The 16,178-nt window shown below is 46.6% G+C and overlaps 1 protein-coding gene across 1 annotated transcript in view; it reads right to left on the reverse strand.

The window, feature by feature from the left end:
- Positions 1-16,178, reverse strand: part of ano11 (anoctamin 11) — a 53,452-nt gene that overhangs the window by 21,199 nt on the left and 16,075 nt on the right. The window contains exons 11-13 of the mRNA XM_041206972.1: positions 15,373-15,510; positions 14,203-14,301; positions 1,206-1,308 (exon numbers count right to left, since the gene is read on the reverse strand). Coding sequence (XP_041062906.1) covers positions 1,206-1,308; positions 14,203-14,301; positions 15,373-15,510 — 340 coding nt within the window. The remainder of the gene's footprint in view (positions 1-1,205; positions 1,309-14,202; positions 14,302-15,372; positions 15,511-16,178) is intronic.

Consider the following 16,178-nt stretch of genomic DNA (forward strand, 5'->3'; position numbering starts at 1 on the left):
CCAAGGAATAAAATAAGAGGATGAAAAGATATGTAGATGCCTGTAAAACCTCCATTCAACAGAGTTTACCTGCAACAACAAATCCTACCACATTTCCAACAGTAGCGTGAACAAGATATGGAAAGGTTGGAAGGCCCCCAGTCCACCCGAACCTATGAATTCAGAGACTTGAAGGAGGATATGGGGCATTAATAACAATGTAAATACATGGGGTAAACTAGAATAATTTGAAATGCATTGGATAAAGACTTGGGGCGGGGGGGATGTAGCATAGGAGTCAGGCGCATGTAGGGTTAATGTGGGACTGTGTACATTACTGCCCACACAATGATACAAGAGGAGATGTGACCCGCACCTAGCAGTCAGTCTAGTGTTGGACAGAGCCGTGTGCACAAGCAAGCATGGAGACAGCTCCTAACTTGAACGCCTCACTGTTTTTTTTTAAATTCATTCATGGGAAGAGGGCATTGCTGGCTAGGCCATTGCCCATCCCTATTTGCCCTCGAGAAGATGGTGGTGAGCTGCCTTCTTGAACCGCTGTAGTCCAAGTGCTGTAGGTACACACACCGTGCTGTTAGGGAGGGAGTTCCAGGATTTTGACCCAGCAACAGTGAAGGAACGTTGATATATTTCCAAGTCAGGATGGGGAGTGGCTTGGAGGAGAACTTCCAGGTGGAGTTCCCATGTGTCTGCTGCCCTTGTCTTTCTAGATGGTAATGGCCATGTGTTTGGAAGGTGCTGTCTGTGGAGCCTTGGTGAGTTCCTGCAGTGCATCTTGTAGGTGGTACACACTGCTGCCGCTGTGCATTGATGGTGGGGGGAGTGAATGTTTGTGGATGGGGTGTTAATCAAGCGGGCTGCTTTGGCCTGGATGGTGTCAAGCTTCTTGAGTTGGAGCTGCACTCATCCAGGCAAGTGTACATTGTTCTTGCAGTTAATAAACACATACAGTTAACCTACTTAAGACTATGAAGAATTCATTAAGACCTACCGAATGGTAAGCAACACCCTACAATCTAGACAAACTGTATAGGATGGTGTCAACAGGTATGTATAATGGACAAAGCGGCCAAAAGCATGTGGCTGAGTTGAACAGGACTTGGATCTTAGAGCCAACTGAAAGGGGCAGAGCCATTTACATATTTACACTAAATAGGGTCGGGCTCTGAATTCATTGTGCTGTTGGCTTGTTATAGTTTCCTTACCCCATCTGGTGAGCTTTTCTGCCAGTGATGTGTAGAGCTGGCCCATCAGCAGGATGAGTATAAGGTTTACCATGGAGCTGCTGATGTTTGCAATGTTTCCTGCCTGTTAGGGATTAACGTTACACACTGAGTACAGCCCCAACAATTAGAATATATGTAATATAACAGCCATATATGAGGAACAGACAAGTGAATAAGGAACAAGGGGGCTGATACTGCCTGAGGAACTGTACCCCAAAAACAGTTAGCTACTTCAGGAGGGCAGCAGAAAAAATTGGATCTTAATATTGCATGCGAGGGCTGTTCTGGTGGTCTAACCAGCACATACTTGCAGCTTCAATAGTTGAAGGAGATCCACCTTGCAACAAAGATTTTAGAATCACAGAATTGTTAAGGTGCAGAAGGAGGCCATTCAGCTCTCCAAATGAGCATTATGATTCAGTGCTGCTTTCCTGCCTTTTCCCCGTAACTCTGCACATTATTTAAGTAGAAACAATCATCTAATGCCCTCTTGAATGCCTCGATTGAACCTGCCTCTGGCACACTTCCAGGCAGTGGATTCCAGACTCAAACCACTCGCTGTGTGAAAAAGTTTTTTCTCCCATCACATTTGCTCCTTTTGCAAATCACTTTAAATCTGTGCCCTCTCGTTCTCTATCCTTTTACAAGCAGGACCAGTTTCTCTCTATCTACTCTGTCCAGCCCCTTTGTGATTTTGAACACCTCTATCAAACCTCCTCTTAGCCTTCTCCTCTCCAAGGAGAACAGTCCCAACTTCTCCAATCTATCTTCATAACTGAAGTTTCCCATCCCTGGAACCATTTTTTCGAACCTCTTCTGCACTCTCTCCAATGCATTCACATCCTTCCTAAAGTGTGGTACCCAGAGTTGTACACAATACTCCAGCTGAGGTCTCACTAGTGTCCTATACAAGCTCAGCATATCCTCCTTGCTCTTGTACTCTATGCTCCTACTAATAAAGCCTTGGATAATGTATGCTTTATTAACTGCTCTCTCCACCTATCCTGCCATCTTTAATGGCTTATGTACATATACACCCAGGTCCCTCTGCTCCTGCACACCCTTTAGAGTTATACCCCTTATTTTATATTGTTTCTCCATGTTCTTCCTACCAGAATGAATGACTTCACACTTCTCTGCATTGAACTTCATCTGTCACCTATCTGCTCACTCCACCAACATGTCTATGTCCTTTTGAAGTTCTATACGGTTCTCCTCACAGTATACAATGCTTCCAAGTTTTGTATCATCTGCAAACTTTGAAATTGTCCCCTGCACACCAAGATCTAGATCATTAATATACATCAGGAAAAGCAGGACTCCCAATACTGACCCCTGGGGAACTCCACTACAAACCGTCCTACAGCCTGAAAAATATCCATTAACCATTCCATTAACCCCCTTGTCCTCACTTATCACCCCACCAGCCTCCGCATTCAAAGGATCATCCTCCGCCATTTCCGCCAACTCCAGCATGATGCCACCACCAAACACATCTTCCCTTCACCCCCTCTATCCGCATTCCGTAGGGATCGCTCCCTCCGGGACACCCTGGTCCACTCCTCCATCACCCCCTACTCCTCAACCCCCTCCTATGGCACCACCCCATGCCCACGCAAAAGATGCAACACCTGCCCCTTCACTTCCTCTAACCTCACCGTCCAAGGACCCAAACACTCCTTTCAAGTGAAGCGGCATTTCACTTGCATTTCCCCCAACTTAGTCTACTGCATTCGTTGCTCCCAATGTGGTCTCCTCTACATTGGAGAGACCAAACGTAAACTGGGCGACCGCTTTGCAGAACACCTGCGGTCTGTCCACAAGAATGACCCAAACCTCTCTGTCGCTTGCCATTTTAACACTCCACCCTGCTCTCTTGCCCACATGTCTGTCCTTGGCTTGCTGCATTGTTCCAGTGAAGCCCAACGCAAACTGGAGGAACAACACCTCATCTTCCGACTAGGCACTTTACAGCCTTCCGGACTGAATATTGAATTCAACAACTTTAGGTCGTGAGCTCCCTCCCCCATCCCCACCCCCTTTCTGTTTCCCCCTTCCTTTTTTTTCCAATAATTTATAAAGATTTTCCTTTTCCCACCTATTTCCATTTTTTTTTTAAAAAAAACACCCCCACTAGAGCTATACCTTGAGTGCCCTACCATCCATTCTTAATTAGCACATTCGTTTAGATAATATCACCAACTTTAACACCTATGTGTTCTTTTGTACTATTGTTGTTGACATCTTTTGATGATCTGCTTCTATCACTGCTTGTTTGTCCCTACAACCACACCCACCCCCCTCCACCTCTCTCTCTCTCTCTCCGCCCCCCACACACACACCTTAAACCAGCTTATATTTCAACTCTTTCTTGGACTCGAACTCAAGTTCTGTCGAAGGGTCATGAGGACTCGAAACGTCAACTCTTTTCTTCTCCGCCGATGCTGCCAGACCTGCTGAGTTTTTCCAGGTAATTCTGTTTTTGTTTTTGTTTTGGATTTCCAGCATCCGCAGTTTTTTTGTTTTTATCTCTGTGTTTAATTGACTGCCACTGCTCTTCAAGAAATGCCTACCTCCTTGAAGAAGTTCTGTTCTTTTCTGCGACAAGATTTCCGTTCCTCTCTTTTGCCCTGCTCACCTTCCTTGCTTTCCATTTCCCTCCTGGTGTTTGACAAGGTGTTTACTAAAACCCGCTTTCACAGCCATATCTCCTTTCTCAGTGACTGTCTCCATCTCCGACTTACCCCACGTGGATTTCAACTGAAATTCCACCCCTCATGTTTCGAACCCACCCAGGATTACAGGTATCTCCGGGACATAAAACGTTTCTCGGACTGCTGTTCCCGTCACATTCTGAAATCCACACTCAGTGCCATGCGCCGCCATATGAACACACTCGACCTCTCCCTCCAGCAGCACCGCCGTACCCTTTTTCAAAGCTGCGCGTGCCCCCAGTTTCATTTTATCCTTCGGCTCATCCGACGCCTCAACAAGAAACTTTTTCTCTTTCTCTCAAGTGCTAAGGAACGCAAGCTCCAACAACTCATCGACACCAACACCCATCTAGGACCCTCCACCCCTGCCTGTCCCTCCAACCCCACCCTTTCTTCCAATCCCAACCCCAGCCGTGTATTCACTATACCCCCTGACCTTCCCCTCTCCGATGCTGAACATTCAGTGCTCAGCAAAGGACTTAGTTTCATACCCTTACGCCCTCACCTCAATGAATTTCGGGCTTGGCATGATGCTGAACTCTTCTTCTGCCGTCTTCGTCTCCGGGCTCACTTCTTCGGGCAGGAGTCCTCTCCCAGTTCAACGGATCCTTTTACCCATCTCCAATATTCTCCCTCCACCTGGACCCCTCCCTCTGGATTCTTACCTTCTCTTGATCTTTTCATTGAGAACTGTCGGCACGACATTAGTCGTCTCAATTTCTCTGCTCCTCTCACCCATTCTAACCTGTCTCTCTCTGAACTCACTGCACTCCATTCTCTCAGGTCCAACCCTGACATTGTCATCAAACCCGCTGACAAGGGTGGTGCTGTTGTTGTCTGGCGCACTGACCTCTACCTCGCGGAGGCTGAGCGTCAACTCGCAGACACTTCCTCCTACCTCTCCTTGGACTATGACCCCACCACTGAACATCAAGCCATTGTTTCCAGGACTGTCACTGACCTCATCTCCTCTGGGGATCTCCCTCCCACAGCTTCCAACCTGATAGTCGCCCAACCTCGGACAGCCCGCTTCTATCTCCTACCCAAAATCCACAAACAGAACTGCCCCGGTAGACCGATCGTCTCAGCTTGCTCCTGCCCCACAGAACTCATTTCTCGTTATCTTGACTCCCTTCTCTCTCCTCTTGTCCAGTCCCTTCCCACCTACATCCGTGATTCCTCTGACACCTTACGTCACATCAACAATTTCCAGTTCCCTGGCCCCAACCGCTTCCTCTTCACCATGGACGTCCAATCCCTCTACACCTCCATCCCCCACCAGGATGGTCTGAGGGCCCTTAGCTTCTTCCTCGAACAGAGGCCCGAACAATCCCCATCCACCACTACTCTCCTCCGTCTGGCTGAACTTGTTCTCACGCTGAACAATTTCTCCTTCAACTCCTCTCACTTCCTCCAAATAAAAGGTGTGGCTATGGGTACCCGCATGGGCCCCAGCTATGCCTGTCTCTTTATGGGGTACGTGGAACATTCCTTGTTCCAGTCCTACTCCGGCCCCCTTCCACAACTCTTTCTCCGGTACATCGATGATTACTTCGGTGCCGCTTCATGCTCTCGTCGGGACTTGAAAAAATTTATTAATTTTGCTTCCAATCTCCACCCCTCCATCATTTTCACGTGGTCCATCTCTGACACTTCCCTTCCCTTCCTTGACCTCTCTGTCTCAATCTCTGGTGATAGACTGTCCACCAATATCCATTACAACCCACCGACTCCCACAGCTATCTCGACTACAGCTCCTCACACCCCGCTTCCTGTAAGGACTCCATCCCATTCTCTCAGTTCCTTCGCCTCCGTCGCATCTGTTCCGATGAAGCTACCTTCAAAAACAGTTCCTCTGACATGTCCTCCTTCTTCCTTAACCGAGGTTTTCCACCCACGGTCGTTGACAGGGCCCTCAACCGTGTCCGGCCCATCTCCCGCGCATCCGCCCTCACGCTTTCTCCTCCCTCCCAGAAACATGATAGGGTCCCCCTTGTCCTCACTTATCACCCCACCAGCCTCCGCATTCAAAGGATCATCCTCCGCCATTTCCGCCAACTCCAGCATGATGCCACCACCAAACACATCTTCCCTTCACCCCCCCTATCCGCATTCCGTAGGGATCGCTCCCTCCGGGACACCCTGGTCCACTCCTCCATCACCCCCTACTCCTCAACCCCCTCCTATGGCACCACCCCATGCCCACGCAAAAGATGCAACACCTGCCCCTTCACTTCCTCTCTCCTCACCGTCCAAGGACCCAAACACTCCTTTCAAGTGAAGCAGCATTTCACTTGCAATTCCCCCAACTTTGTCTACTGCATTCGTTGCTCCCAATGTGGTCTCCTCTACATTGGAGAGACCAAACGTAAACTGGGCGACCGCTTTGCAGAACACCTGCGGTCCGTCCGCAAGAATGGCCCAAACCTCCCTGTCGCTTGCCATTTTAACACTCCATCCTGCTCTCTTGCCCACATGTCTGTCCTTGGCTTGCTGCATTGTTCCAGTGAAGCCCAACGCAAACTGGAGGAACAACACCTCATCTTCCGACTAGGCACTTTACAGCCTTCCGGACTGAATATTGAATTCAACAACTTTAGGTCGTGAGTTCCCTCCCCCATCCCCACCCCCTTTCTGTTTCCCCCTTCCTTTTTTTTCCAATAAATTATAAAGATTTTCCTTTTCCCACCTATTTCCATTATTTTTTTAAAAAAAAACACCCCCACTAGAGCTATACCTTGAGTGCCCTACCATCCATTCTTAATTAGCACATTCGTTTAGATAATATCACCAACTTTAACTTTAACACCTATGTGTTCTTTTGTACTATTGTTGTTGACATCTTTTGATGATCTGCTTCTATCACTGCTTGTTTGTCCCTACAACCACACCCACCCCCCTCCACCTCTCTCTCTCTCTCTCCGCCCCCCACACACACACCTTAAACCAGCTTATATTTCAACTCTTTCTTGGACTCAAACTCAAGTTCTGTCGAAGGGTCATGAGGACTCGAAACGTCAACTCTTTTCTTCTCCGCCGATGCTGCCAGACCTGCTGAGTTTTTCCAGGTAATTCTGTTTTTGTTTTTGTTTTGGATTTCCAGCATCCGCAGTTTTTTTGTTTTTATCTCTGTGTTTAATTGACTGCCACTGCTCTTCAAGAAATGCCTACCTCCTTGAAGAAGTTCTGTTCTTTTCTGCGACAAGATTTCCGTTCCTCTCTTTTGCCCTGCTCACCTTCCTTGCTTTCCATTTCCCTCCTGGTGTTTGACAAGGTGTTTACTAAAACCCGCTTTCACAGCCATATCTCCTTTCTCAGTGACTGTCTCCATCTCCGACTTACCCCACGTGGATTTCAACTGAAATTCCACCCCTCATGTTTCGAACCCACCCAGGATTACAGGTATCTCCGGGACATAAAACGTTTCTCGGACTGCTGTTCCCGTCACATTCTGAAATCCACACTCAGTGCCATGCGCCGCCATATGAACACACTCGACCTCTCCCTCCAGCAGCACCGCCGTACCCTTTTTCAAAGCTGCGCGTGCCCCCAGTTTCATTTTATCCTTCGGCTCATCCGACGCCTCAACAAGAAACTTTTTCTCTTTCTCTCAAGTGCTAAGGAACGCAAGCTCCAACAACTCATCGACACCAACACCCATCTAGGACCCTCCACCCCTGCCTGTCCCTCCAACCCCACCCTTTCTTCCAATCCCAACCCCAGCCGTGTATTCACTATACCCCCTGACCTTCCCCTCTCCGATGCTGAACATTCAGTGCTCAGCAAAGGACTTAGTTTCATACCCTTACGCCCTCACCTCAATGAATTTCGGGCTTGGCATGATGCTGAACTCTTCTTCTGCCGTCTTCGTCTCCGGGCTCACTTCTTCGGGCAGGAGTCCTCTCCCAGTTCAACGGATCCTTTTACCCATCTCCAATATTCTCCCTCCACCTGGACCCCTCCCTCTGGATTCTTACCTTCTCTTGATCTTTTCATTGAGAACTGTCGGCACGACATTAGTCGTCTCAATTTCTCTGCTCCTCTCACCCATTCTAACCTGTCTCTCTCTGAACTCACTGCACTCCATTCTCTCAGGTCCAACCCTGACATTGTCATCAAACCCGCTGACAAGGGTGGTGCTGTTGTTGTCTGGCGCACTGACCTCTACCTCGCGGAGGCTGAGCGTCAACTCGCAGACACTTCCTCCTACCTCTCCTTGGACTATGACCCCACCACTGAACATCAAGCCATTGTTTCCAGGACTGTCACTGACCTCATCTCCTCTGGGGATCTCCCTCCCACAGCTTCCAACCTGATAGTCGCCCAACCTCGGACAGCCCGCTTCTATCTCCTACCCAAAATCCACAAACAGAACTGCCCCGGTAGACCGATCGTCTCAGCTTGCTCCTGCCCCACAGAACTCATTTCTCGTTATCTTGACTCCCTTCTCTCTCCTCTTGTCCAGTCCCTTCCCACCTACATCCGTGATTCCTCTGACACCTTATGTCACATCAACAATTTCCAGTTCCCTGGCCCCAACCGCTTCCTCTTCACCATGGACGTCCAATCCCTCTACACCTCCATCCCCCACCAGGATGGTCTGAGGGCCCTTAGCTTCTTCCTCGAACAGAGGCCCGAACAATCCCCATCCACCACTACTCTCCTCCGTCTGGCTGAACTTGTTCTCACGCTGAACAATTTCTCCTTCAACTCCTCTCACTTCCTCCAAATAAAAGGTGTGGCTATGGGTACCCGCATGGGCCCCAGCTATGCCTGTCTCTTTATGGGGTACGTGGAACATTCCTTGTTCCAGTCCTACTCCGGCCCCCTTCCACAACTCTTTCTCCGGTACATCGATGATTACTTCGGTGCCGCTTCATGCTCTCGTCGGGACTTGAAAAAATTTATTAATTTTGCTTCCAATCTCCACCCCTCCATCATTTTCACGTGGTCCATCTCTGACACTTCCCTTCCCTTCCTTGACCTCTCTGTCTCAATCTCTGGTGATAGACTGTCCACCAATATCCATTACAACCCACCGACTCCCACAGCTATCTCGACTACAGCTCCTCACACCCCGCTTCCTGTAAGGACTCCATCCCATTCTCTCAGTTCCTTCGCCTCCGTCGCATCTGTTCCGATGAAGCTACCTTCAAAAACAGTTCCTCTGACATGTCCTCCTTCTTCCTTAACCGAGGTTTTCCACCCACGGTCGTTGACAGGGCCCTCAACCGTGTCCGGCCCATCTCCCGCGCATCCGCCCTCACGCTTTCTCCTCCCTCCCAGAAACATGATAGGGTCCCCCTTGTCCTCACTTATCACCCCACCAGCCTCCGCATTCAAAGGATCATCCTCCGCCATTTCCGCCAACTCCAGCATGATGCCACCACCAAACACATCTTCCCTTCACCCCCCCTATCCGCATTCCGTAGGGATCGCTCCCTCCGGGACACCCTGGTCCACTCCTCCATCACCCCCTACTCCTCAACCCCCTCCTATGGCACCACCCCATGCCCACGCAAAAGATGCAACACCTGCCCCTTCACTTCCTCTCTCCTCACCGTCCAAGGACCCAAACACTCCTTTCAAGTGAAGCAGCATTTCACTTGCAATTCCCCCAACTTTGTCTACTGCATTCGTTGCTCCCAATGTGGTCTCCTCTACATTGGAGAGACCAAACGTAAACTGGGCGACCGCTTTGCAGAACACCTGCGGTCCGTCCGCAAGAATGGCCCAAACCTCCCTGTCGCTTGCCATTTTAACACTCCATCCTGCTCTCTTGCCCACATGTCTGTCCTTGGCTTGCTGCATTGTTCCAGTGAAGCCCAACGCAAACTGGAGGAACAACACCTCATCTTCCGACTAGGCACTTTACAGCCTTCCGGACTGAATATTGAATTCAACAACTTTAGGTCGTGAGTTCCCTCCCCCATCCCCACCCCCTTTCTGTTTCCCCCTTCCTTTTTTTTCCAATAAATTATAAAGATTTTCCTTTTCCCACCTATTTCCATTATTTTTTTAAAAAAAAACACCCCCACTAGAGCTATACCTTGAGTGCCCTACCATCCATTCTTAATTAGCACATTCGTTTAGATAATATCACCAACTTTAACTTTAACACCTATGTGTTCTTTTGTACTATTGTTGTTGACATCTTTTGATGATCTGCTTCTATCACTGCTTGTTTGTCCCTACAACCACACCCACCCCCCTCCACCTCTCTCTCTCTCTCTCCGCCCCCCACACACACACCTTAAACCAGCTTATATTTCAACTCTTTCTTGGACTCAAACTCAAGTTCTGTCGAAGGGTCATGAGGACTCGAAACGTCAACTCTTTTCTTCTCCGCCGATGCTGCCAGACCTGCTGAGTTTTTCCAAGTAATTCTGTTTTTGTTTTTGTTTTGGATTTCCAGCATCCGCAGTTTTTTTGTTTTTATCCATTAACCATTACTCACTGTTTGTTGTTACTCAGCCAATTTTGTATCCACATTGCTACTGTCTCTTTTATTCCATGAGCTATAACTTTTCTAACAAGTCAATGTCCAATGCCTTTTGGAAGTCCAAATACACCATATTAACAGCATTACTCTCATTAACCCTCTATGTCACCTCTTCAAAACAATCCAACAAGTCAGTTAAACATGATTTTCCCTCAAGTAATCCATGCTGGCTCTTCCTAATTAACCCATATTTTTACATGTGACTATTAATTCTATCCCAAATAATTATTTCTAGAAGCGTCCCCACTACTGAAGTTAAACTGACTGGTCTGTAATTGCTGGGCTTATCCTTACAACCTTTTTTGAACAAGAGCATGATGTTGGCAATTCTCCAGTCTTCTGGCACCTCCCCTGAGTCTAGGAAAGACTGAAAGATTGTGGCTAGTGCCCCTTCAATTTCCAATCTCACTTCCTTCAATATCCTTGGATGCATCTCATCAGATTTCCTCCTCTGACATCATGGCTTGGGTAGCATCTGCTTCCTTGGTAAAGACAGATGCAAAGTATTCATTTAACAGCTCAGCCATGCCTCCTGCCTCCACGAGTAAATCCCCTTTTTGGTCGCTAATCAGCCCTACTCCTCCTTTTACTAAAACAAAAACAAAAATGCCTGGAAAAACTCAGCAGGTCTGGCAGCATCTGAGGAGAGGAATACAGTTAACGTTTCAAGTCCGAATGACCCTTTAACAGAACTAATCTCCTCCTTTTACTATTTGGGAGCCTATAGAAAACTTTCGGATTCCCCTTCCTGCCAGTCTTTTCTCATAATCCCTCTTTGCTTCTTCACCTCTCCTCTGAACCTTCTGCATTCATCTTGGTTCTCAATTCTGTTTTCTACCTGACACCTGTCATAAGCACACTTCCTTATTTATCTCAATTTATATCTCCTTTATCATCCAGGGAGCTCTGGATTTGTTTGCCCTACCTTTCCTTTTTAAGGGAATTTACCTTGACTGTACCCGAAACATCACTTGTTTGAAGATAGCCTACTGGTTCCAGTCTATCCAGCTCAGCTCCATTCTTCCCTTTGATGTTGGCTCTCCCCCAGTTAATTATTCTTACTCTGGATTGCCCATTGTCCTTTTATACCATCATCCTAAATTTTATGATACAATGATCACTGTCTCCTAAATGTTTTCCAAACTGACAGTTGATCTACTTGGCACACCTTATTTCCAAGTCCCAGGTCTAGCAATGCATCCTTTCTTGTTGTACTGGACACATACTGCTGTAGAAAATTCTCCTGAACACACTGCAGGAACTCTTGTCCCTCCCTGCCCTTTATACTACCACTATCCCAGTCTATTTTCATGTAATTAAAGTCCCCCATTATAACTACTCTATAATGTTTGCACCTCTCTATCAGTTCCCTGCAGATTTGTTCCTCCACATCCTTTCCATTAGTTGGTGGCCTATAGGCTACACCGAGCAATGTAATTGCACCATTTTTGTTCCTTAGCTCTAGCCAAAATGATTCTGTCCTTGAACCCTCTAGGACACCCTCTTTCTTCAGCAATGCAATGCTCTCCTTAACCAATACTGCCACCCCCCTCCTTTTCTCCTGCCATATCTTTCCTGAACACCTTATACCCAGGAATATTTAACACCCAGTCCAGGCGTTCCTTGAGCTAGGTCTTCATTATCACCACAACATTATAAATTCACATGGCAATCTGCGCCTGTAACTCATCAATCTTATTTACTATATTCTGCGCATTCACATACATGCAGTATATCCATGATTTAGACTTCATTACTTTCTCCCTTACTCTGACTCTGTCTATTAACTTACTATTCTCTATTCTAGTGCTATGTGTCTCTCCCAGTATTTTGTGCACCTTGGTATTACTCTCTAATATTCTCTCCTGCTTCCCACGCCCCTGCTGAATTAGTTTAAAGCCCCACCAAAACACTCTGCAAGGAACTCAGTTCCTTGTTCAGGTGCAACCCGTCCGGCTTGTACAGGTACCATCTCCCCCACAGCCAGTCCCAGTGTCCAAGGAATCTAAAGCCCTCCCACCTGCACCATCTTTCCTGCCATACATTCCTGTGCCTTGTCCTCCTATTTCTGTACTCACTTGCACGTGGCACTGGGAGTAATCTGGGGATAACTACTTTTGAGGCCCTGCTGCTCATTTTCTACCTTGGTCCCTAAACTGTCTGCAGACCACATCAACCTTCTACCTAATTCATTGGTGCCAACGTGGACCACGACCTCTGGCTGTTCACCTGCCCCCAGGAGAATGTCCTGCAGTCACTCGATGACATCCTTGACCCTGGCACCAGGGGGCCAACATACCAACTTGGAGTCACGTCTACGGCCGCAGAAATGCCTGGCTGTACCCCTAACTAATGAATCCCCGATCACTATTGCTCTTCCCTTCTTCTTCTTCCCTTCCTAAACAGCCAAGCTGCTCACGATGCCACAAGCTTTGCTCTGACTGCTCCTCTGAGGAGCCAATGCCTTCACCAGTATCCAAAAGAGAAAACCGATTAGTAAGCAGGACCCCATTGCCTGCCTGGTTTCTCTCTGGTGGTCACCCATTCCCTTTCTGCCTCTTGCTCATAACCTGCGATGTGACTCTTTGAACATGCTATTCACGTAGCTGTCAACCTCGTAGATGCACCACAGTGACTCCAGCTGCCGCTCAAGCTCTGAAACCTGGAGCTCAAGTTTCTGCAGCTGGCAGCACTTCCTGAACATGTGGTCATCTAGGTCACCAGTACTGTCCATGACTTCCTACATTTTACAGGATACACATTCCTTTTTAAGATTCAGGATCTTCTGCCTGGAAATGAAATCTGGATATCACGAATCGAGAGTTGTCATTGGCGGGGAAATGTCAGAAGTGACATTTATTATTAGCAAGAGTGATCGAGATTGCAAACCAGTTTACACACATCAAAATGTTACATACTTAAAGCAAACTTAACGACCACCCAACCTCAAAAGATTAGCCTTCAACTGGTTCTCCACTGCAGATCTGCATGTTTAATCTTGAGGTGGGGCTATTTTACCCCAAAGCAGGGGCATTTCCACTGTCCAATCTACCACCACAGCTGGCTTATCATTAAGCATTATCATTCAAGTGGTACACACTTCCTGTGCCCCAAACCTTACAATTCGCAACCCTTGTATTCATCTTTAAAAAACATTCATAGCCTAACCTCTACCTTATTTTATTTCTGAAATTTACTCCAGGCTTGTTTCCTCCCGGATCTTTGCCAAATTCTCTTTGCATTCTTTAGCTGCCCCAATCCTTTTTTAATCCCTCTGCCCACATTTAAAAACCTCATCAAAATCTATTTCTTCAGTCATCCCTCGAAATCTCCTGTCTCTTAATCAGCCACCGTTTTCATCATGCTTATTTGAGACATTGTTCATCTGAAAGGTGCAATGTTAAGTGCAAGTTGTTGGAGCTGAGAGTGCTGAGGAATGCATCACTTTTCATTTCAAACACCCAGTGTCAGACTTGGTCACTTACTTCTCAGGTATGGCATGGATTAAATGCACAATTGCACACCCTCTGCTCTGCTCCATCAAGCGTAACATGGCGACATATAGTGTGTTAGATATAAAGTAAAGCTCCTTGAGACTATCCCACCACACACTCCCAGTCAGGTGCAGCATTGTTACATGCAGAGTAAAGCTCCTGCAGCAGAGGTTAATGCACATGGAAACCGGAACATGTGTATTAGTTCTAATTATTTTGAACAGCGCACAGCAGTTAATGCACAGGGTGGGTTATCCTTCTCTTACCTGGGTCATTAGAAGAGTGTTGCCCGTGTGGTACATCATCACACTGATAATCCCACGATACATGATCACAGTCACCAGGAAAATCATCACTACGCACAGCTGGGCCAGGCAGAAAATATGTGAAATGGAAAGAGTGATAATCGGGGGTAAAATCATGGGATAGGCAGAGAAAGAATGATTTGGAGAAGAAGGCAGTAACAGAAGCAATATAAAATAAAAAGAAGAAATGGAATAACAATGAAGACATGGCAGCAGTTAGAACAATGAGAAAATGAATGATGTAAGAGAGTGCAGAGGAGAAATGAAAAGCCAAAAAGGGAGGATTGAAGGAGAGAATAGAAATAACTATTAGCATTTCATGAAAATTATTAGAAGCATTAAATATCAGACCAATTAAACCACCAGAGCTCAACAAGCCTCCAACACTTCCCATTAAACCAAACATCCCCACCACTCTTCCTAAACCAACACAAACCAATACCCCTCAGCATCCCCCAACAAACAAACACAAAACATTATCCCTCCCTTAAACCAAGAGTGTTCTTGGAAACACAATATGAAAACTTTTCTATGCCCAGCGCCATCTTAATCTTAACAAGCGCCAAACAGGTCAGATCTCTCATCTTTGCATGGCAACCTGTGTGCTGGGCATTAAAAACCATCGTAACTCAATTGTCAAGAGCATGTGCAGAATAGTAGTGAATATGTAGCAAAAGAAGGGAAAACAAGAAATTCAAACCCTTCCCTGTGCATATTTACATAAGCCCTACATTAAATTTTAACATTCCGAGCCTGGTATTATTTTGAGTTGTCAGTTGAGGCATTTACTTCACATACTGATGCTGGTGCCACTCCCAAACGTGGCTAAGTGGGGTGACTCTGTCGCCAGCAGTACAGGGAAAATCCACTAGGACAACAATGAAAATATGTTTGGCACTCAGTATGGACTGCCACTATTTCCCTATCTGGGTTGGTTGCTTACTAGGCCTGTCCATATCTTACAAGTTTCTGAATAAGCTTCCGCCAGAAATTGAAGAAAGATTGTTGTCAAAAATGAAAGTCATTGGTTCTTAGCTTTTAAACAATTGTTCACAAATCTGAGTCTAGAGCCCAGGTTCTAACAGAAAGAAGCACTTAAAGGTCAATTATTTCTAATATCTGTCCTCTCACCATAACTATAATAACCATTGATCCTGTGAAGATTCGGGACAGACGATCTTTCTCAGGGAAATACGGCTCCTTGACCCCAGTGACTGGATTCTGTTCCATCATTGGTGCCACTGCTGCAAACTCAGGTCTTGGACGCTCCTGCAGGAGAAGAGCTGCTGTTACAAAGTAGATCTGAGTGCTGGCCTTAACTCCCTAATATCTGGTGTCACCATCCTTCATTTCACCTTGTTAATACCCAGCGCCATTACTGCACACAAGCATTGAAAAGAATGGTTCAGCCGCTGGTATAGGGAATCAGTGAGTGTCAACAGTGGCTCAGACCTGGACATTTGATAGCAGAACCATTACTGCCAAATAGAACAAAGTCAAACAACAACTAAACAAAGTCATGCACCTACTTTCCAATTGTACGTGACATATGGGAGAGATGCCGCTAACACCCATCTCTTCTTTCCTACAAAGGAAGCAACCGCTCACACAAATCCCCTTCTCCTCACTCAACATAGTTTCTGAATCTGGTTGAATCATTTCCTCTCCTTACAAGATATATTGTTAATTAGCAAAAATCATAAATTATGTTATTTTGTCTTCATTATCTTCTTGGTATCATTCCGCACCTTCTTTTTGGTTGGATTAGAAAGGTCTCTAGTATCTGGGGATCATGTTTCTTATACTTGGAGAGGTTAATTGGGTCAGCATCTACAGGATGCAATGCTCAGTGTGGATTTGAGTCAGAGTACTGATCCAGAATAGTTGTCTATAGCTGCTCTAAATAAACTATTTCATTGGCACAATATTGTCATCCA

This window comes from Carcharodon carcharias, chromosome 15, assembly GCF_017639515.1.
Source record: "Carcharodon carcharias isolate sCarCar2 chromosome 15, sCarCar2.pri, whole genome shotgun sequence".
In the NCBI taxonomy this organism is placed as follows: Eukaryota; Metazoa; Chordata; class Chondrichthyes; order Lamniformes; family Lamnidae; genus Carcharodon; species Carcharodon carcharias.